General features: G+C 32.8%; 1 protein-coding gene across 1 annotated transcript; it reads left to right on the top strand.

Moving 5' to 3' along the window:
* Positions 1 to 1,916: 1,916 nt before the first annotated feature.
* On the top strand, positions 1,917 to 24,799 carry LOC140436079 (pickpocket protein 28-like). Its single transcript, XM_072524789.1, has 5 exons — positions 1,917 to 1,948; positions 7,894 to 8,199; positions 11,490 to 11,622; positions 24,396 to 24,675; positions 24,726 to 24,799. Exons 1-5 carry the CDS (start codon positions 1,917 to 1,919, stop codon positions 24,797 to 24,799), a joined length of 825 nt encoding a protein of 274 aa, XP_072380890.1.
* Positions 24,800 to 25,141: the final 342 nt, after the last annotated feature.

The raw sequence follows: 25,141 nt of genomic DNA, 5'->3' as shown, positions 1-25,141 counted from the left end.
TGTTTTCTAAGAACCTTTTCTATTCTTCCAAAGTCTCTGTCAGAGTCAAGGTAACTGTGACCAACTTCGGGAAATTTATGGTCATTAATAAAATATTTAAGATCAATGGTCTTAAATATTTTATTTAATATTAGGTATTAAAAAAGGTTAATAATGGAGAAGTTTTTGTTTTGTCCCCCACATTGATCTGACCAAATTATTAAATAATCATTTTGGGGATTTTCTTCTCTAAGAAGCAGACAAAATCGTAGCAAACAACTTGCTATTTCATTACTTCCCCTATTGGCAATATCCTCAGTCCATGTAAAAAAATAGGACTTATGACCAGAACTGGTTAAACAGTGGACTCCAAAGTTGTATAGCCACATTTGTCTTAAGTAAAAAGATTTTGACGTTGATAGCTTTGGCAAAGGCATCGTTTGTTGAAGATCTATTGTTATGTAACATTTTTCTTTGGAAATTTTTACTGCTTCGCGGTCAACTTTCTGCTGCGTAAAAGCAAGTTGAAAATTATTCGAGTGCTCTAAAGAGTTCTCTCCAGCATCGCATAAACTGCAAGTATCACTTTTTGGTACACCAAAAGATAAGTTAAACCTTGTTTCAAATATATGTCTGTAAAAAGAGGCCTTTACGAAATACTTAGTTTCGAGCTTTTTTGTTTGACAATCCTCTATATACAGTTGATGAAGTCGGTTAATATTTAGTAAAGGGAAAAGGTATTTTTTATGTGGTATTTTTTAGGTATTTTTAATACTTTTAAAAATTAAAATATTTTTGGAATTTGTATCTAGCTTATAAAATTTTCTTAGAATTTCTTCTCTGCTTGCAATACTAAACTTCTCAGTACAGTTTAGTCTACATGTTTCTTTACACAGTAAATCTCTTTTAATTGTTTTTTCTTCCATCACTTTACCAGTCTTTTGATAAATATATTCTTTACTTTGTTGTCTTAACCTTGCAGCTTTATTTCGTTTCCAATTATCAGGTTTCCGGACTCTTTTTTTAGTTATTTTTAAAACTGGTTTAACAATTTCTCTTCTACTTATTTCATCGGCAGTAACATGGAATTGCTGGTTATGGTCTTCTATACGTATTTCCCGAGGTATTTCCTCCTGCACTTCGTCAATCCTATCCGGGGTTTCCCTGCTGTTTGTTGGAACCTTAAAAATATCTTAGTTATTTATTAAATTTATACTTATTTCTAATTTCTATTTTTATTTCTTAATCTTAACTTTTTTTAGCTTTACCTTTTTAATTTCTTGGTTATCAGAAAACATTTTACGTTTGACTCTATCAACATCCGGATATTTGTTTATAAGACTCGTCGAATAAGAAATATTTGAGTTATCAGAATTCTCTTCTGAATCTTCTTCACTGGAAGGGGAATATTCGCTGCCTGATGTAACACTTTCATCAGTACAATTATCCATATAGTCTAAAAATTTAATTTATGTACATAGGTAGGTATGTGTGTAATAATAACTCAAGTAATGTATATTATATCTATATTTTTTTAAATAAAAAATTGAATTGCAGAGGGGGTAAATTGTTATTAAAAAGAGATGATTAATTAATAAAGGTAGTAAAATTTTTTTTAATATGCTTACCTGCTTTAGAGTTGACCTTCTTTTGAAGTCCACTAGTGCTTGGCTGCTCCAAAATCACCGCATTGGTATTGACCTCTAGAGAAGTACAAAATACAGTTTCTATCTACAAAAAAATTCTCTATTCGGACTTACCTTTATTTGAAACACATATTTTCTTGTTTTTTACTAATTCTAACATTCTTTTACTTCTCGAACCCATGTTGAAAGATGTGATAAACAACAAACATAACCTTAAAATGTCACATGGCACCTATCATGTAAATAAAACTTTCCCACTATCTAGTGGATAAAGGTGCTATGTCCTTAAATATGGACATATCACCTTTATCTAATAAAAAAGGGTATTTAGTCATAGGACATAGTACCTTTATCAATTAAAATAATCCTTATTATTAACAATTTAAGAATCTTGAGTTATTCAGGGGTTGTATTACGACTTTAGGTAACCAAATATACAAATAAGTCATTTTTTGAAAAAAAAAATGGACATAGCACCTTTATCAACTCATGTCTTCAATTCACATCGATATTGCTTACAAAACAGTTCACCAATACTAAGGATAACAGGCCACCTCTGAAGGCTTATATGAGGACAACTACATGTTCTGAAACTTTATGCTTCGAGAGCTTCCCGATAAATGAGAATTCAAGACCCGCTAAAACACAGGAACATAATCAGGGGTGACACAACAATATATTCAAATATAATTTTTTTTATTCGTCATTTGTTCATGAGAATTATATACCTATTGGGATCCAATTGTCCCATGGTGTTTTTTCGAAGTATCTTATACAAAAAAATTAGAACTTTATAAATGTTTCCTCTAAATTCTTATTAACTTTAATCTTCGCTCATAATATAAATATCTAGAAAGATGACCTAATTTGCAGTATTATTTTATAATATTTATAATAATATTTTAGAATATTTTGGTTTATAACGTGTGCTCTCTTTATGGTAATAACTATTATATTAATTTTAAATTCATGGAGCTCTACTGAAACCAATCCATTAATACATCTAACTCAAACAAATAATTATGCGATATACAATTTTGAGTTTCCATCTATCACAGTTTGTGACAATAACAAAATTAGCAAGAAGAGAGCTGTATTAACAGCTAATAAGTTGTAAGTATTGTAAACTTTATTGTATTTTATTTACAGTCTTTTAACACTAACACTAAAATCACAATTAATTAACTTTATTAACTTAATGATACAAGATTATAATATCAACTAAATCTCTAAAATTGTAATCTCACTTATATATGGTACGCCTGTGCTTCCAGAAATCTCCCAACGCCTCTGTTGAAAACCAATCAAATCTTTGGACTGGTTAGACTCAAGTCATTGACCACCGGATACGTTCGTACTTGAATTGGCTAGTATTTTCTATTAGAGGTGTAGCAACGCTACCGTAATAGTAATGAGAATGCTTGATGCATATGAAAAGATTTTTTTGTTGATGAAACTGATGATTCCAATTCATAAAATAATCGGCAAATACTTTAGGTTTGTTATTGTTAATTCTTACCCAATCCACTTTAAGCTGTTGGATATAATGTAGAGAGTGTTGAATTTTTGTAGCTTTAACATACTGACGATTCCCTATTTTTTGTATCTGTCAGTTTATTACTGACAATAAGCAATACGTATTGCTGAATAATCTGGCAAATCAACAGTTTTAGGCAATTTTTATCTCTTCCCTTTTAGTTTTTTTGTATTTTTTTTTTGTTTTCATTGGCTTACAATTTATTAATTAATAACCAGTAACATTTTGTATTTTAAAGAAGAAGTTATATTACGTTATTCTTTTTCTTTTCTGGTCAGTGTTTGAACTATCGATCCACTAGATCACAGTGAAGTGAATACGTTTTGTCAGCCTGATTTACTTGCCCGATCGACGATTTTATTCTTTTCATAAATAACCCTTTTATGTATTTTAAAATGATTAATAATAGACAATCCAGCAATGAAAATTTCTTTATATTCTGTGGTTTAACATTATGGATGTCGTATCTAGCATCTTAAATACAAATATAGTAAAATCATTTTTTACGGTTTTGATAAAAAAAATATTACAAAATTATTAAAAATAAAACGATAAAGATATATGTATTTACAACATTAAACTTTTTGACTTACAGCTAGTTTATCCATCATGGGAATCTTGGGGATCCATCAAGACTGATTAGTTGGAGCCAACCTAAAAATGGCCCTCAGTCCGGGGCACCCCTTAAATGGGGAGAGGGTGCGAAGAATCCCCCCGTCAACTACCCAAGAAAGTGCATAGAGAATACAAATATACGACCGAATAGTACGCATTGCCACCTGGAACGTACGCAGCTTATTTATGTCCGGGAAACTGCCAAACACTGAAGCCGAGATGGTAAGACTGAAAATAGACATCTTGGGGATAAGTAAAGTAAGATGGCCTGGATCAGGAATACAAAAAAACAAAACATGGATACATATACTATTCAGGTGGAACCGACCCAGAACATCAATATGGAACTGCTATATTAGTGTCGAACAAAATTGCTCAATCAGTCATAGACTTCATCCCTCTAAATGATAGAGTAGCAATGTTGAAATTACAAACAACTCACAGAAAACTAAATATTATTCAGGTCTATGCTCCAACAAGTGACAAGTCAGACGAAGAAATCGAAAAATTTTATAACAACATAGATGAAATAATGAGACTGACAAAAAGAGGTGAGATAACGATGATCATGGGTGACTTTAACGCTAAAATTGGTCGTGGTGCTGAAGGAGACCACATAGGAGCATACGGTCTAGGTACCAGAAATAATAGAGGAGATAGACTTGTACAATTCTGCGTAGAAAACAATCTGTTAATTGCCAATACCTTCTTCAAACAACATCCTAGAAGGCTATACACATGGAAATCACCTGCAGACAGAAAAGACAGAATTGTTAGAAATCAAATTGACTTCATTTTGCTCAATAACACCTTTAAGAAATACATACAATCTACGAAAACATACCCTGGAGCTGATATACATAGCGATCAAAATCCAGTTATAATGGATTTTAGATTAAAAAGATTTCTCAAAATCAAAAAGAAAACAGTGACAAGAAAAATAGACATCTCACAACTGAAGAACCCTGAACAGAAAAAAGAAATAAGTATCAAGCTTGAGGAAGAGATAAAAACGATCGAAAACTTGGTACAGACAGACATTGAAGTAACATGGACTGCTCTAAAAACAAAAATAACAAAGATACAAGAAGAAGACATCGGGTTCATAAAACACAACAAAAAACAAGAATGGATAACGCAAGAGATCATGGACCTCATGGACGTAAGACGAAAACATAAAACAAGCCCAATAGAATACAAGCGAATCAACAAAATCATTAGAAAAAAGTGCAGGGAGGCGAAAGAAAACTGGATGTCAACAAAATGCCTAGAAATCGAACAACTTCAGAAAAAATACGACACCTTTAATATTCATAAAAAAGTAAAAGAAATGACAGGTAGACACAAAAAGAGACAAGCAACAATATTAAAAAATGATAATAGCGAAATAATTATGGGTACAGAAGACAAACTAGAGAGATGGAAAGAATACATACAAACTCTTTTTGACGACGATAGACCTTGTTCTCCACCATCCACAGATAATCGAATAAATGAAAAAGGCCCAGAAATAACCAAAAAAGAAGTGATTCATGCAGTAAAATCTCAGAAAGATGGATAAGCCACCGGTCCAGACAATATCAATGTCGAAATACTTAAACTAATGGCAGATAACGAAAGTAAAAGCCTAGATTTAATAACAGCACTATTCAATAAGATATATGACACAGGTAAAATACCAACAAACTGGCTAAAATCAACATTCGTAGCATTACCAAAAAAATCGAATTCCTCACAATGCGATGATTATCGAATATTAAGCTTGATGTCTCATGTCCTTAAAACTTTTCTCAGAATTATCCATACACGAATTTACAAGAAGTGCGAGTTCCAGATGAGTGACACTCAATTCGGATTTCGAAACGGATTGGGAACACGAGAGGCTCTTTTTGCTTTAAATGTGTTAACGCAACGATGCAGAGACATGAATGTGGATGTATATGCATGTTTTATTGACTATCGAAAAGCATTTGATTGCGTTAACCATCAAAAGATGATCGAAATTCTGAGAACAACTGGAGTTGACGAACAAGACTTGCGAATTATCTCAGAACTATACTGGCACCAAACGGCAACAATTGAAATAGAGCACACAACATCCGAAGACATACAAATCCGACGAGGAGTTAGATAGGGTTGCGTCTTATCACCGCTACTCTTTAATTTGTATTCGGAGTCTATATTCAGAGAAGCATTAGACGAGGTCCAGGGCGGAATTAAGATTAACGAAATCAGCATAGACAACATCAGATATGCTGATGATACCGTCTTAATAGCAAGCAACGCACAAGAACTACAAAATATAATAAATGCGGTAGTTCACCACAGCAAAATGTTCGGTTTACATCTAAACGTTTCCAAAACTAAAACTTAAGTATTTTCAAAGACACCAATAAACGTACAGGTGTATGCCAAGGGTCAAATAATAGAACAGGTAAATTCCATAAAATATTTGGGAACAAATATCAATAGTCAGTGTAATCCAAAAAAAGAAATCCTATTAAGAATCGAACAAGCAAGGAAAACATTCATGAGCATTAAAACATTTTTTACGAGATCAGACCTTAGTCTACAGCTTAGAATCCGAATGATCAGATGTTACGTTTTTTCTGTCTTACTGTATGGCTGAGAAAGTTGGATAATGGACTCTGAAATAGAAAAAAGAATAGATGCCTTTGAGATGTATATATACAGACAAATGTTAAGGATTCCATGGGTACAAAGAGTTACTAATGTTGAGGTACTTCGTCGCATGTGTAAACAAAAAGAATTACTAAGGATAATCAAAGAGAGGAAAATGCAATACTTGGGTCATGTGCTGAGAGGCGAAAGATATGAATTACTTCAAGTTATACTGAAAGGAAAAGTACAGGGCAAAAGATCAGTAGGAAGACGCCAGAACTCGTGGCTGAAAGACCTGAGGAGATGGTTCGACCGCTCATCCGCAGAGATCTTTCGCGCAGCAGTTTCCAAAACTACAATTGCCATTTGGATCGCCAACCTTCGAAAGGAGACAGCGCAATGAGAAGAAGAAGAAGAACAAGTGTCATGGACACAATTTGGATTCCGCGATACCTTAGGCATCCGAGAAGCTCAATTCGAGATACAAGTGCTTATCCAGGTGCAGGGATGTCAACTGTGATGTATATATATATATATATATATATATATATATATATATATACATCATATATATATATACATCATATATATATATACATCATATATATATATATATATGTATATGTTATTTCGATTACAAAAAGGAATTTCATAAAGTAAACCATGACAACCTCATATCCATCTTAAAAGAAGCGGGCTTGGATGATAGAGACTTGCGAATTATATATAATTTATATTACAACCAAACACTGCCAACATTAAAGTGGATGAATAGTTGACAGAGACAATCTCCATAGATAGAGGAGTGAGACAAGGATGCATTCTATCCCCAGTGCTATTTAACATGTACTCGGAGCGTATCTTCGAGCACGCACTGGGACAACTACAGGAAGGCGTCTTAGTTAACGGAGTGCGTCTAAATAACATTAGATATGCTGACGACGCAGTAGTTTTTGCAGATAACCTAGACGATTTATAAGCAATAATGTCGCGCATATCAGATATAGGTTGAGAGTATGGGCTAGATCCCAAAACGAACAAAACAAGGTACATGGTAGGTAGTAAGCGCGAAATATTAAATACACAACTTTTGGTAAACCAACAGCCAATTGACAGGGTACACATATCTTGGTACTACTAACATAAACATTCAATAAGATCACTCTACTGAAATAAAATAACGCATAGGGAAAACAAGATCAGCGTTCGTAAAGATGAAGTATTTTTTACTTAATCTAGAATAAACCTCTTTTAAGTATCAATAACGTATCGTTTAGTATCTTTATACTTTTAATGTTTTATAACTGTTTTACATGAAATCTTCGGTAATACAGTTTCTAAAAAACAGCAAAAATGATACAAACTTTATATGTGAAGTGTTTAGACTAAGAAAAGCATAAATTTAAAAAAAAAAACTATCCTTAGAAAACTTCTGAACAAAGAAAGTCAAATTGATGTTAATAAAACTTATTAAAAATTTTACCTTTCTTTTAGAACCAAAACTAATATTTCAGAACTAATGGAAGACTTAAGATACATGTATTTCTTTATAAAATATAAATCACCGACAGACGAAGAAATGCAGCGATACACTCGTCTCCAGAAGATATTCGATAAGAAAAAAATTACACCCGAAGAAGTTTTAAGAAAGTTATCTCCCAGTTGTGAGATGATGTTTATGAAATGTTTGTGGAAGGGACTACCTGTGAAATGTTCCCACCTATTTCAACCGACGAAAACATCGGAAGGATTCTGTTGTACATTCAATTCATATGTGTTCAAGAATACTTCAATTTATGAGTAAGTAAAACAGTTATTCAATATAATGGTATCCTCCTTCTCCTCCTCCTCAGTCCTAATCTCTTTTGGGATATGGTGACACCATCAGGCCTTTACAGTTTTTTGACTGTATCGTTCATGGCCTGGGCTAGTTGTTTGACTTCATGTAACCCTTGGTTAATCAATATTTTTGTTTGATCTACCCAACGTCTTACATATCTTACCCTAGGTCTCTTTCCTTCAACTCTAACCTCGACTATCAGTTTTTCCATCGTACCTGTTCTTCTAGCAATATGTCTAAAATTCTGGAAATATTTTTGTTGTATCTTTACTTTAAGTTGTTCTAATATCTATACGTTAGTGTGATGATCAATTCAGGATATTCTTAACATGCGGCGGTATACCCACATTTCAAAAGCGTCTAGTTTATTTTTATCCGCTTTCTTTAAGGTTCACTTTTCGGATGCATATGTAGCTATGGGAAAATGAGTGCCCTTACTAGCCTTAGCTTCGTGTGTATTGTTATGCTAGAATTTTTTCAAATTGTTACCAGTTTCATCATAGTTGTTCTAGCAATAGTCAACCTTCTACGTATCTCTCTGTCACACCCTCCGTCATTTGTTATTAGGGACCCCAGGTATATGAAACTATTTATTACTTCAAAGTCCCCAATTTCTTTAATGTGTTGAAGATTATTCCAAGCTCTGTCTACTATTATGATATTTGTCTTACTCCTACTTAGCTTTAGTCCATATGCTTTTCTCCTCCAGACATCTTATTATATCTTTATTTCTTTTTAATTTGTAGATATTAAACAGAGTTGGTGAGATTATGTATCCATACCTGACACCTGCCTCTGTTCTGAAATGATCGGAATGGGTGTTGTGTATTTTTACTGTGCACTTATTATTTTTATGTACACTTCTAATTAGTTGAATTAAGTGGTGGGGTGTTCCCATTTCCGCTAGTATGGACTATAGCTGCTGCCATTTGACTTTATCGAAGGCCTTTGTGTAATCCACAAAAGCACATAGGCATAGGAGTATTGAATTCACGAGTTTTTTTCGATTAGCTGTCTGATATTAAGGATGTGTTCTCTTGTGCCTTTTCCTGGGACAAATCCCGCTTGTTCTTCTGATATCTGAGGCAATACAAAAGCTTTTAGTCTTTCATGTATTACATGCAGTAGAACCTTGCATTATGGGATAATAGGGTTACCGTTCTGTAGTTGCTGCAATCTAGCGGAGTTCCTTTTTTGAATATAGGAATGAAAGTGGATGTTGTCCAGTCGTTGGGCCACTCTCCAGTTTCCCAAATCTTTTTGCAGATCATATGCATAACATTTACTCCAACATCTCCAGTCTCTTTTAAAACTTCTGCGGTGATCTGGTCTGCGCCAAAAGATTTTGTATTTTTTAAGTTTTTGATTGCTTTTTCTACCTCTGACTTTAGAATGTTTGGTTCTCTCTCTGCAGTGAGCTCGACGTGATTTGCATTCTGGGGATCATCTGCATATAGACTTTGACAATATTTTCTCCATACCTCCGCAATCTCTTTCTCGTCATTTATAATATGTTGGTTTTGATCCATTATTGTTTGTGTAATTGGTTTAAATTCCCTGGATAGGTATCGGACTTTCGGACAGTTTGCATGTCTCTCTAGTTCTTCACATCCTTTTTGATATGTTTATTTTTATCATCCCTACATACTCTTTTAATTTTTTTATTTAACCTTGCTAATTCGTCTTTGTTTCTGTCGTATTGATATATGAGAAATTTGATTTTACTTCGCTCTTCGAGAAGTAGCAACGTTCTGTCTGTCATCCAGTGTTTTCTCTTGATGATCATTTTTTTGGTTCTGGTTTTTTAACAGAGGTTTTTATAGCATTTCTGAAACCTTTCCACATTTCTTCTGGGTTGTCTTGCGTGTTCAACATACTAGGTTCCTTTAATGCATCTCTAAATGTTTTCGGATTTGAAATCTCCAGCCTGTTTTGATTTTGGTGCGGCATTGTTTTCTTTTAGCTTCATCTTGAAGAAAACCCATAACAATTTATGATCGGATGCACATTCAGCTCTTGGTCTAGTTTTTACGTTTGTAAAACATGTCTTCCATCTGTTTTTAATCAATATGTAGTCGATTTGTTTCTTGTATTCTCTATTTGGGCTAATCCACGTCGATAAACGACGGGCATGATGTTTGAACATTTTGTTTACAATGGCCAAACTGTTTTCGGTTGCAAAATCTATTAAACGTTCGCCTCGGCTGTTTCTAATACCTAATCTATAGTTTCCTATATTTTGGATGTTATCATTCTTGTTTATCCTACCTTAGCGTTAAAATCGCCCATGATTATGAATGGTTCTTTAGATGAAATATTTCTTATTGTATTTAATAACGGAGTATACGTCTTCCACTTTATTGACTAATGCGTCTGAGGTTGGCATATAGACCTGAAGAATGTGCATTTTGTTTGATGAGGCTAGTAAAGTTCTTTTTATAAGTCTATCATTTATCGGTTGGTAATCATACACGTATTGTGAAATTTTTTTAGTCACCATAATTGCAACACCATTTCTTCTTGTATTATTTGCTCTCGATATATATACAACATGATCTGCCGTTCGGAAGTGTCCTTGTCCTTTTCAATGGGTCTACGAAAGTCCGCATATATCTATATCCTCTCTTTCGACTTCTCGTTGTAGTATATGCAGTTTTCCTTGTTGCAATAATCCTCGAACATTCCAGATTGCTATTCTCATTGCTTTTCTTAACTGAAAATCTGATTTTCTTCCTAGGGTTAATTTCGCATGTGTTGCCTGGTTGCTCACAAACTCATGCCCAGTAGCGTATTTGACACTAGTGGCCTGGAACCAACTGAGCGCCGATCTCTAATTGGATAGCTGAGCATATCTAACTGATTCATTACATTCATGATGGTGTAGTCACGGGAGTATAATCAGGTGGTTTCCCCTTGCCAGCTTGATCGCAGTATCACGGCCGGTTGAATCATTATGTGATATCCGCCCGTGAGTGTCTGTCATTAAGCCAACAGTAGAAGAATGTACAATTATAAAGTTCGACTCGAAACAAGTAAATTTTGATTAGGCAAAACATTGCATCGTCCATCATAATTGCCACTGATTGCCTCGTTCAGAATACAAAAAGTTGACAGAAATGAAAAATGACAAAAACTTATGTTATACAGTATTCGTTATGGTCAATAAACAGTAATGTTTATTTAAATTAAGAATATTTACTTGCTAAGTATTGTTATATTTTTAAGCTATCATAAATACCTATATTTTCAGACGGACAGCACACAAATATCCTGCAACGCCTCAGAGACAATCAACTTGTGGCTACCAAACTGGTTTAATAGCTCTTATAAACAACGAGGTTGATGATTATTATGCAGCCTATGTTCCTTCGGTTGGACATAGGGTAAGTATACCCAAAATAAATTAAAAAAAAATGATATCACGACATCGTGTGGATATTTTAGTGGATTTCAGTTTCTGAAACGGTTCCTGAATAAATTTCTGTAAGAAAATATCAAATATCAAAGTGTTTCTACGCCACTGGTAGCAAACAATTTCTAATTTCTTAAAATCTGCCAAGGTAACTTTCTCCGGATAAATTCCAAAGATATCACTGGTATAAAGCATTCAAATGCTGTTTTTACCCATTGAAAACAGGTACCTAGAAAATTTAGCGATCATTTAAAAGGGGATTTTAGCTACCTAAATAGAAATGTCGAATAAATTTGCCCTGAGGCAGTGATAATTTGAAAGTAGTCACGTAATCAGTGTCATATTGTATCCCAGCTTAACTGGTCGCGTCTTGGTTAGAGTTTTCAACTCTCGCATATAAGGATATAAGTCAGTGTTAAAATTAGTATACTCGTTTTCATCGTTCTTGGCGTGTGCCTGAAATAAGCTACTACGGAATTTTTAATATTCGTCTCTCTCTGATACACATATGCGTAATTCAATTGTGCGAGTCATGTTTGCCATAGTAAAGTGCGATGAGAAGGGAATGAAGAGACCACTCACGTCTCCCAGTATTATAGCAATAACACCGATGCGTTTGGCCGATACGGTGTCGGTGATAAGTTCGGCCTCTTTACGAATACAGATAGCTGGCAGTGACGTGTTTTTTTTTAACATGTTACCCTGATCTGTGCAGGTTTGAAGTAGCTGATGAACTAGTTTTTATAAGTAAACAGTTTTTAATTAATTAATAGTTTGAGTTCTTACTGTGTGGAATTCCATTATATAAAATAATACTCTCGAGACCTTAAAAATTCCAGTTTATTATAAATTAACTCTCTCTCTTCCGATACCCATTGCAATAATGACTTGTGGCATTGTTCTTGAATGAGCTGGCTAATAGGTTTATAATTGTAGCAATTACCATTGATATTCTATATTGTTTTAGTCGATTTTAGTCAGTCATTGTTGGAATTTGTTCCGAACAGTTTAACTTATTCTTTTTTGTTGTGAATAACTAATTGTTCTATTTAATAAAAAAAATGCCGGGAAAAACGATAACAGGAGAAATGCGACAATGTGTAGTTTATTTATTGGAGTATTTTAAAAAAGAAAAAGAAAACAACGGACCTTTGCTTTCGTTATCATCGCTACGTGAACGAGTAGCGGACGCTTTGAAAATCAGTCTTCGCACAGTCTTCAGACAAGAATAAAGAGTGAATACAAGACAGGGGCAGCTCTTACTACACCAGGAGAGTCACGTAATGTACAAAAAAAAGACTAATGATGTCAGCGATACTATAAAACGAGAGATTAGAAATGTACTGTATGGCATGAAAGCAAAAGGAGGGCACGTTACAATTAAAGTTCTAAATACACAATTAAGAAACAATATATCTATAACGATTCTGATACAAGTTTGTGGCGTCTTATGAAAAATTGTGGGTTTTCATACAAACTAGAAAATAGTAGACGAGTGCTATGTGAGAAACCATGTATTGTCTCCAAACAACTGTATTTTTTGAAGCATTATATGAGAAATTTTTTAAGTCCAAGCCCACTTCAGTTCGTTTTTTTAGATGAAACATGGATATTCCTAAAAGGGGCATATAAACGTACTTGGCAAGATGATTGTGTGAAAAGCATTAGAAAAGGACACAAACATACAGGTAAACGCTTTGTTGTTTTACATGCCGGAAGTAGGCAAGGATTTGTTAAAGATGCTGGATTACTGTTTTCTACGAAATCGAAGAGTGCAGACTATCATGATTCTATGGAAAAAGTCTTTTAAAAACTGGGTCTCTGAAAAGCTGATACCAATGTTGGAGGAACCATCTCTAATTATTATGGATAATGCCTCATACCATAGCTCTTTAATAGAAAAGTTACCGAATGCCAGTTGGAAAAAATCGGACTTACCAGAATGGTTACGAGCGAAAAAAATAATTTTTGACGATGATTCGGGCAAGACAGAGCTATTGAGTCTTTGTCGCCAGAATAAACCACAAAATACCAGGTACGTTATAGACAAGCTACTCCAAGAACATGGGCATCAGGTTTTGAGATTGCCTTCATATCACTGTCAATATAATCCGATTGAGTTGGTCTGGGGCATTTCTAAACAATACTATGATCCTCATATTGAAGAACATGGACGTGGAGATGAAACAGTGAAAAAAGTTTGGGGCGATGCATTAGCTGAGGCAACACCTGCCGTGTGGGCGAGTTGTGTTAACCATACTGAAAAATTAATTTAGGACGACTGGGCAAAAATGGTCACATATGATGAAAATGAAAGTAGGATTATCATCGATTTGGCGGAAGATTTCAATGATGAAGACAGTTCCAGTGAAGACGCTGACTGATTAGCTAATTAATCAAGGTCAGTACGTTGTAACAGTTCAGAATTCGCTACAGTGCTTAAAACTTAAAAAATCTGTATCATTTTTTAATTAAAATGGGTTAAATAATTAACACTTTTTTGGGTATATTTCAAAATAATTTTAAATTGTACTTTTCGTTATATCCTGTCCTATTGTACTGCAAGCTAGAAAAATACTTCTTCGCAATTTATACATATATTCCGTTATTAGAAATTTAATGAAAAATAATTTATAATTTTCATTTATAACTATTATTTCGTTTATCATGCTACATTTTGCTCCGCCACTGAAGGAGGTAAACGAATCGAGCTTAGACAAGGAAAGACAGATGAAACAACTTATTTCAAGTGTTGTTACACGCACACGCCAAGAACGATGAAAACGATTATACCTATTCGAACAAACTCGACGCATTTCTGGTTTAAGAGTTTAAGACTCTCGCGTATTGGGTATACCTATTTATTGTTATATAGCTTATAGTTTAAAAGCTACATGTTTCACAAACGCTGATTATTAATTAAGTATATTAATACTAAAGAAAACATCCTTATGTGACAATTTTATTCATAACTTTGCGATAAAACTTTGGCTAGATCTTTACTTAGTTATAGTAACAAAGTTAATTACTAAATTACGAATTGTGTTATGCTTGTGTTCTTATTTCTCATGGTAGTGGGTGGTACTTCAAATTGGAATTCTTATTTGTGGAACAAATCCTCTGTTTATTTTCACCAGTTCTGTTATATAAAATTTCAAAAAAAAACTGTTGAATATTATTTTAGAATATACAAAATGTTTACTTAAGTTTACTGTAAAAAATACAATAACAAATTATTCGGTTTTTAACATAATATTTATGTGGTTAACTCAAATCTAAGAATATCCAACCATCTTTATAGCCACCTTTATACATTACCACTTATCTATTTTATATATTTACAACTGGTTTTTCCAAATTTTAAAAAACTGTACTCTGTATATTCACCACTTACTGCGCCACATTTTAAATTATTTGTAACTATCAAATTTCTAGAAAATACAATGAGATTGCAATAGAAGTTACAATATTCGAATCTCGAGAAATGGTACAATGGGAGTAAAACTATTAAAAAAATACGATAAAGTACAAAGGGGTAAAACCATTACATTAAATTATATATAAAATGTACTTTAAGTTTTACCTCATGCGAAATGAGTCGTCAGATTTAGGTCAGGATGCCCATCATTGCCATAGAACAACTATCAGTAAGTGCCGAATTAACTCAATTTGTGAAATATTTTCCAGATTTTAGTAGGGATGGATGCAAATATTGTAAAATTATTGTAAGTGCCAGCAGAAAGTTCTAAGCGACACAAATTTAGAAACTGTAAATTATAAACATTTAAAGGATAAACAATCTTATTAATAACAACATATTTTAATAACTACATGGCTTTCATAAGGACCAAAGTTTAATGAAGACTTTTGCAAAGCTTTTATTGGTGTTGAAATTCCGCTGAACAAATTAAGTAATCCGATGATAAAAAGTTTTTCGGAAAAGTATAAGATATAATTAATTATACATAAGTCCACAATAAGAAAAAACTATGTTTACGATTTATATGGTTCTATACTATAGGAAACGTAAAAACAAAGCAGAAAACGGAGGTATCTGGAATTGTTGGATGAAATTACTGACGTAGAATGATGCATGTTACTTGATTCGCTTATGGTCTTCGCCGTCTTGCAGAATAAGTTAAAGATTTATGTCCACAAGTGAAATTATTAAATTCATCAATGAAAAAGGTATTTGTAAAGTGGACGACCAGTGTATAGCGGGAAAGGTTCCATTATCTCTAGAGCCAGTAGATGGGGTACTTAAATAATTGCTGATATGTACTGTGCTGAAAATGAGGATTTATTAAAAACCATACTGAACAAATTTAACTCTTAAGACGCTCACTGTATACAAAAATCCAAAAGACATTTTGCCATAATAATTTGCGTGAAAATTTAAATTTTAATAAAGATAATTTAAACTGTTTGCCAAAACAATTATTTGAAAGAAAAGACAAATTTAACAAAAAGCGTTAAAACCTTATAGGCAATAATAATGACTTTAAGCCACCAAGAAAATAACATTACTGTTGAAAAACTGTGTTTTAAAAATAGGTTACCAAGCTTTGAAAAACATTTTGTTTTAAATAGTGAACAATATATTACAATATGCGCCAATTGTATCTTGTGATGTTGAAAGAATATTTTCTAAATATAAATAATTATTATTGTACTATTTTGTATAACAGCAGGAAATTTGAATTTGAACATTTAATGCATCACAAGGCAACTAAATCTAACCGAAACTTATTAACCCCTTTTTTAGATTTTAGTTTACTTTTAGTTTAATTTTTGGTACAGTTTTTATTATTTTGATTTTTAAACAGGTATATGTATTTATTATGTTACTAATATATACTCTGCCAAAAAATTATCGCATCACTTATAAAATTACGAATATTTCTGACAGCATTTGGTTAATTTAAATTATTTCTTTCTGGTCCTTAAGAATATTAGGGCTAGAACAAATATTAAAAAGAAATTTGTAAATACAACTTACTGTTTAAGAAAAAAAAATGATAATTGCTATTTTGTCTGGTTTTTATATTATCACTATTTATTTTACTTTTGTAAAAAGTATACAGTTTGCGTTTTTTATGAAGGACGAGCTGTAACAGGACTTACAAGGGAACACCGTATAGCACGTCTAATATTTGCAAGAGAGTACGTAAACTGAAATATCGATGACTGGAATAAGATACTCTTTACGAATAAGTCAAGATTTTGTTTATACACTTCTGATCGAAGAACACCAGTTTATAGACGAGATACCGAGCGTGATTTTCAATGCAATCTAAGACCGGCCACAAACTTTGGAGAAGGATCTATTATGCTCTGGGGCGGAATATCTCGCTCTGGGGCGGGGTTAAACCGAATTGGTACAGCTAGATAGGGGATCCCTAACTGCTGATAGGTACATTAGAGAAATTTTGGAGATGCATGTTGTTCCCTACGCCTCATTTATTGGTAATGACTTTGTGTTAATACATGAGAATACACGCCCACACGTAACAAGAATCGTTACTGAGTACCTTCAAGAGGTAAATTTACAAGTTTTCAATTGGCCAGCGCACAGCCTAGACTTAAATCCAAAAGAACATTTTTAGAACCATCTCTACAGAAGGGTGAGACCTGGTAAGGTGACACCAGCTAATCTTCAGGACCTGCAACGGTTATTAACCGTAGAATGGGATAATATCGATCAAGATTATCTAAGAAGATTAATTGGAAGTATGACACAACGTTGTCTAGATGTTATAAGAGCTATAGGAGGCAATACGTCTTACTAAATTATCATTACTTTTGATTTTTATTTTTTTTTATTCAATGCTGTTTGTGCGCTTACTTCTAATTTATGAAATAAATTAAATAAAACCTTTGTTTTTCGTACATTCTGCATTTTTCTTTTAATACTTTTTACGTACTTCAAAAACAAGAAAAAAACAGTAAAAAATCCATCTTTTAAATTATTTTTAATACAAAATTTGCAGTTTCATAGATGATGCGATACTTTTTTGGCGGAGTGTATTTCTAAAACAATGTTTGTTTGTGTATTTTTAATAGTATTAGGGTACTCCTGCTATATTCTGCTATATCTACATATATAGGCATATTTAAGAGGCTAATATATCTGCGTGCATATTTTTTGCAGATTTAAATGCCTAATTATCCGATTTCTTAGTTAGTTTCTTATATATTATCTTTCATAGTATTTTTTACATAAGTATAAATGAGTGTACTAGATGCAAAACTCTGAGTTTTGCAAAAATTGTAAAAATTGAGTTTAAGCTGACAGTTGTTTGTCATATCGTACATCTAGTTCAATAGTGCCACAACTGCAAAAAATTCTAATTTTGAGTTAAGGCTTTAAAAAGGTTGCCTATATAATACCCCATCTAATGCAATACAGCCTTAACTAAAATATTGTCTTGGATAAGTATAAAGTAAGATACTTCGGTATTACACTGTACGGTTTTGAAATGCAATATGGCCATAACTAGAAGGTGTGGCGATAATACACTCCGCTACAATACAACCGATGTAATTCAATACGGCCACAACTGCAAACATTGATAGGTTAGTGGTACGCTTTTATCAGTTCTCCATTATTTATGCACGAGGTATCCACGTTTTTAGTGTAAAACTATTTGATTTAAAACTATTTGATTTTTATTTTGGTAAAGAATCTGTTGAAAAGGATAAGAGAAGAAATTTTATGAAACGAGAAACCGTTACTGGACCGGTGAAAAATAAAATAAGAGAGCACATAAATTCTTTCCAAAGGGTAGAATCACATTATCTCAGAGCACAAACTACAAAGGAATACATAGATGGTTCACTTACTTTAGCACAAAAGTATCGCTACTACAAACTACAGGAAGAGAGTGAAGGAAGGCCTGTGGCTTAAAAATGCACTTACGAGCATATTTTCAAAACTGGGTTTAACATAACTTTCTTTCAGCCGAAAAAAGATCAGTGCGCGGTTTGTTAATCATATAAAAATTCTTCTGCTGAGCAGCAAGCTATTATTGATCAAATTTATAATAAACATATCCATAATAAAAATAAGAAGTAGAGAAGAAAAAGCACAAGATGTAGCAAGAGCAAAAGATGGTTCTCAAGTATTGGTAGCTTGTTTTAATTTGCATCCTTTCTACACCTTGTGGAGATGTTTTAAGCTTCTACTATAAAAGCCGCCTGAACTGTTTAACTTTAGAATTTTTCAGATGGTACAAAAGAGTGGTTACTGTTACTTTTGGCGCGAGGCTATTACTAACCGCGACTCAAACGAAATAGCTACGTGTCTGTTTGATTACCTTTCAACTTATTGTAATGATAAAGACTTTATATTTTATAGCGACAATTGTGTTGGACAAAATAAAAATAAATTTATAGTATACCTCTTTGCAATTGCAAAAATTAATATTAAATCAATCACACATAAATCTTTAACAGTGGAACATACCCAAAATGAAGGGGACGCCATGTACGCAACTTTTGAGAGGCAAAAGAAGAAAATATATACTTAAAACAGGTCCCATTTATGTTCCTGCACAATGGCCTGTCATCATAAGGTCTGCAAAAAAAGAGGGAAATCCTTACAATGTAAAGGTTATGTCAACAGAAGACTTTTATGACTTTAAAGATTTCAATTCAAAAATTGGAGGAAATTTTACAAAGAATACAAAAGGTGAAAAGGTAGTCTGGAATAATATCCAAGTTATTAAAGTTGTCAAAAGCAATTCTGTATCTTTCTTCTATAAAACAGATTATAATGCCGATGAGTTCGAAGAGATCCATTTTAAAGCATCGACAAGGGCGTAAATAAAGCCACCATCGATATCCGCAATAACCAAGCAACACCTTTTAGAACTGTACAATAAAAACTTAATAATACCTGTTTTTATAAGGACTTGGTTAATAGTAATTAAAAAAATTTACGAAAATGGTTGCGTTTCGATTTAATTACTGCTTCGATTTAATTACTGCTTTAATTAATTGCTATCGACACATTTAACTTCAATTAAAAAAATGTTTGTACATACTTGTAATAATAATAAAAAAAATATTTTTTGTAAGAACTAGTTGATTTTTTTATTATGTTACCACCGTATCTCCTAGGTATCGTTTTATACATGACTTTCTTCACAATGCAATATCGCCATAACTATCAAAATACAATTAACGTTTTATTTTTAATAAATTGTAATAAGATCCAGCGAATAACTTTATAATTTGCTAACTAAATTATAATTTTGAAGCCAGTCATTCTAAAAATAAATTATTTACAAGGCATAACTCGTTTGCTACAGAACGTTTTGCTCATTTCTCGAAATTATTGTATTTTGCACTTGTGGCACTATTGAACTAGGTGTGCGATATGTTATAGCAAACTGCTAATGTAGAAATTTAGCTGAAAAATCAAGTATTTGCTAAGAAATCGGCATTAGAAATCTTAAGTCAGATGCAAAACTCTTTATTTGTAAGCCTATGCTTGTTTGATAACTGTGTGATTGCCCAATCGCTTACATTGTTTGAGTCACATGACACGTCCCATGTGCACATGTCAAATACGCCATCATACGCCATTATGAAGGCGCACATGTGCACTGGTGTACTGTTTGTTGTTGCTAGAGTGCTAAAATCACCAAGTTTATTGTAAATAATTGACATTATGATTTAAAGATGCGACATTCAGCGATTCCATAATAATATGTATATAACCACTGACAAAATAAAACAAGATATTTTTCTGCTAAAATTTTATGAAAGTCAAAAGCCCAAGAGATCAAGTACAAACCTACATGGAATTTTAATTAAATTGTATGTTCCTTCAGTACAGGATGAACTTTAAAGAGTATGCAAGAGTGCATTTCTTGGAATAACTCATTTAAGTTTTGGAAGAATCGAGCGTGTTGTAAGAAGGTTTGTTACCCAAAGTCAAACGCCAAAAGAAAGAAGAGGAGGAGATACAATAAAAGGTAGATTTAATCCAATAAAAATATCTATCCCAACCTTTATGGGGCGTTTGAACGATGCAGAGAGTCATTATAATGGAGGACGATCAACTTGATTTTATTTACCATGTACTCTAAATTTTACAAAGCTTTACAGAATGTACTGTCAACGTTATTTACAACATTCCTTAAAGTTATTACGTTTCCGAAAATACGGTAATGAACACTACAACATATCATACGGTACTCTCTTAATAGATACTTGTTCTGCATGTCTTAGAACGAAATTTTTATAACTGAACCATGACATCATCTATGTAGCTGGAGTATGAACGTCTAAATATTCAAATTCTGTTGCCTCTGGTGTACATGATACTCTCAAAATTCAACTTTAAAAATCAAATCGAAAAATTTCACCTATTTGCAATTGGATGTGGTGGACAGAACAAAGAATAGCACGATTATGTCTATGATAATCTATTAGTTGGTTTATGAAGCATCTGGTCACATTAAGGAAGTGAAATTTACGTTTTCTATTGTTGGTCATTCCTTTTTGCATCCACATATGATTTTCGGTATGACAGAAAGGAAGATAAAACAGAAGAAGGTTGTAAAAACAGAAAATAATATGAAGATATAATTGGAAAATACTCAAAAATGCTGAAACTTGGTAAAGACTGGCAAATATAACACTAGAGAAGGACGAGTAACATTGTTGTTAAAAAACTTCCCCAGTGGCATTTTAAATGTAATGCATCGAAAAGATTTTTATTTTCTAAGGAAAAAGATCATATGGCCACAGTAAGGGGAGAAATATTTTATCGTTCTAATATAGGGTTCAGCAAGTCCATAATACGAAAAGGGAAAAAGATTTATTTATTGAAACCTAGGTTACAGCAAATTAGATGTTCGTTGAAAGGAGATAAATCGTCATGGACACTATTATATATATATATATATATATATATATATATATATATATATATATATATATATATATATATATATATATATATATTATATATTATACCTTGGAAATCATTTTGTGAAAATTTAAGAGACCAGGTGGATCCCACATTTTATAAAAACAGATTAACAACAGTGAAAAAAGTTTGGGGCGATGCATTAGCTGAGGCAACACCTGCAGTGTGGGCGAGTTGTGTTAACCATACTGAAAAATTAATTCAGGACGACTGGGCAAAAATGGTCAAATATGATGAAAATGAAAGTAGGATTATCATCGATTTGGCGGAAGATTTCAATGATGAAGACAGTTCCAGTGAAGACGCTGACTGATTAGCTAATTAATCAAGGTCAGTACGTTGTAACAGTTCAGAATTCGCTACAGTGCTTAAAACTTAAAGAATCTGTATCATTTTTTAATTAAAATGGGTTAAATAATTACCACTTTTTTGAGTATATTTCAAAATAATTTTAAAATGTACTTTTCGTTATATCCTGTCCTATTGTACTGCAAGCTAGAAAAATGCTTCTTCGCAATTTATACATATATTCCGTTATTAGAAATTTAATGAAAAATAATTTATAATTTTCTTTTATAACTATTATTTCGTTTAACATGCTACATTTTGCTCCGCCACTGGAGGAGGTAAACGAATCGAGCTTAGACAAGGAAAGACAGATGAAACAACTTATTGCAAGTGTTGTTACACGCACACGCCAAGAACGATGAAAACGATTTTACCTATTCGAACAAACTCAACGCATTTCTGGTTTAAGAGTTTAAGACTCTCGCGTATTGGGTATACCTATTTATTGTTATATAGCTTATAGTTTAAAAGCTGCATGTTTCACAAACGCTGATTATTAATTAAGTAAATTAATACAAGGAAACATCCTTGGTTATGTGACAATTTTGTTCGTAACTTTGCGATAAATCTTTGGCTAGATCTTTACTTAGTTATAGTAACAAAGTTAATTACTAAATTACGAATTGTGTTATGCTTGTGTTCTTATTTCTTATGGTAGTGGATGGTACTTCAAATTGGAATTAATTACATTACTTATTACGCTCTAGGCGTGAATTAAGGCGAGAATAGAACGAGCTAGAGCAGCATTTAGCAATATGAAAAAGCTCCTCATAAGCAGGGATTTGTCTCTTCCCCTAAAACTACGTCTAGTTAAATGCTACATTTTTCTGATCTTACTGTATGGTGTGGAGGCCTGGACGCTGACGGAGACGCTCACGAGAAAACTAGAAGCATTCGAAATGTGGGTGTAAAGACGCATTCTTCGTATATCCTGGACCGAACATGTCACCAACACAGAGGTAATCCAAAGAATCGGAAAGGAGAAAGAAATCGTGAATACAATTAAACAAAGAAAGCTTGAATATCTAGGACACATATTGAGACACGATAAGTACCGTCTACTGCAATTGATTGTCCAGGGAAAAATAGACAGTAAGCGAGGGCCAGGCAGGAGAAGACACTCGTGGCTCCAAAATCTGAGGAAGTGGTTCGGGTTCACATCGGTCGAACTATTCAGAAGCGCCGCAAATAAGATCAGAATTGCCATGTTAATAGCCAACGTTCGCAACGGACAGGGCACTTGAAGAAGAAGAAGAATTACGCTCTAAATGGTAGTAGGATCGCCATTCTAATTTGTGGAACAAATCCACCTTTATACATTACCACTTATCTATGTTATATATTTACAACTGGTTTTTCCAAATTTTAAAAAACTTTACTTTGTATATTCACCACTTACTGCGCCACATTTTAAATTATTTATAACTATAAAATTTCTAGAAAATACAATGAGATTGAAATAGAAGTTACAATATTCGAATCTCGAGAAATGGTACAATGGGAGTAAAACTATTAAAAAAAATACGATAAAGTACAAAGGGGTAAAACCATTACATTAAATTATATATAAAATGTACTTTAAGTTTTAACTCATGCGAAATGAGTTGTCAGATTTAGGTCAGGATGCCCATAGAAGAACTATCAGTAAGTGCTGAATTAACTCAACTCAAAGTTTAATGAAGACTTTTGCAAAGCTTTTATTGGTGTTGAAATTCCGCTGAACAAATTAAGTAATCCGATGATAAAAAGTTTTTCGGAAAAGTATAAGATATGATTAATTATACATAAGTCCACAATAAGGAAAAACTATGTATCCGATTTATATGGTTCTATACTATAGGAAACGTAAAAACAAAGCAGAAAACGGAGGTATCTGGAATTGTTGGATGAAACTACTGACGTAGAATGATGCATGTTGCTTGATTCTGGGATTCTTAGGAGTTAATACACATATATACACGTAGTTTTTAAGAGCTTTTGTACTTATAAAAATAAACTGTTGACTATAAGTTTACTTTCACATGCTTTCTTCCTTATTCGTAATATACTAGGTTTGGAAAACAGACTAATCCAACCACTAATATCGTTAATGATTGACTATTATCATGTATAAGCAAAGTTAGTTGTATACATATATTTACAAAGTTTACTTGCAAAACTCGGTATTTTAAATTTATTTAAAACTAGCAAACACAGTAACTTTCTAAGACAAAAATTATTGTATTTTACCTAATACAGCATTTATCTATTACAAAAAAGTGTCATTTATTAAATCTAAGGTATTTTGCAAAATTTACCAGCTTTTGCAAATAAATCAGTTTGACTTATACGGTAAATACAAAGTTTTGCATCTGGTGGACTCAAATATTTGTTTATCGTATTTGCTTATTTTTTTCCTAGTTTTTAATCTTATTGCCTTCACTTCTCCTAATAAATTCTTAATACTATATTTTTAGATCAGAGTCAGCAACCCCTATCACTATGCCGACTGGAATGCTATGAATATCCTTATCGCAACCAGAAGAGTAAACATTGTAAGCATTTTACCAGAATATACTGAAGCTTCAGAAGAGATTAGAGAACTACCACTTAGTCAAAGGCAGTGTCTGTATCCAGACGAAAAAGACCTTATTTATTTTAATGTTTATAATTTTCGTAGTTGCTTAGTGGAATGTAGAATGAACATTACAAGAGAAATGTGTAACTGTACTCCACACTACTACTTGCCTGATAATGGTAAATTGTTTTTGTATTTCAGAACACATATACTGATTATTATTTTTTAGGAAGAGACCCTAGTATCAAGGTTTGCAATCTTCTGGACATACCATGTTTAGCTACAATAAACGGTTTGTATTAATTTTTGGATCACGTAACTATTTAAAGCTAAAATATATTATATCAATGCTAGTTTGACTACAAAGAAGAACAGATTACAAATGGTCGACGTGGCACAATTAAGACACAAAATGCATATAATGAAACCATTTAGAGGGAATTAATTGATCGGAATAGGTAAATGCTCGAACATGGATTAATTAGCGAAAACCCAGGATGAAAAGGCGATTGCCATATGGATAAGAATGTTGCGAAGGTAAAAGATGTCATAGAAAAAGCGACAAGCATAAAGTGGAAATTTTTAGGCCCTAACATAAGGCAGGCTTTAAGCGCCTAAGTAAAATACTACACTGTCAAACTACTA

Source organism: Diabrotica undecimpunctata, chromosome 1, assembly GCF_040954645.1.
Source record: "Diabrotica undecimpunctata isolate CICGRU chromosome 1, icDiaUnde3, whole genome shotgun sequence".
Classification (NCBI taxonomy): domain Eukaryota; kingdom Metazoa; phylum Arthropoda; class Insecta; order Coleoptera; family Chrysomelidae; genus Diabrotica; species Diabrotica undecimpunctata.
This window is presented reverse-complemented; position numbering and strand designations above follow the sequence as displayed.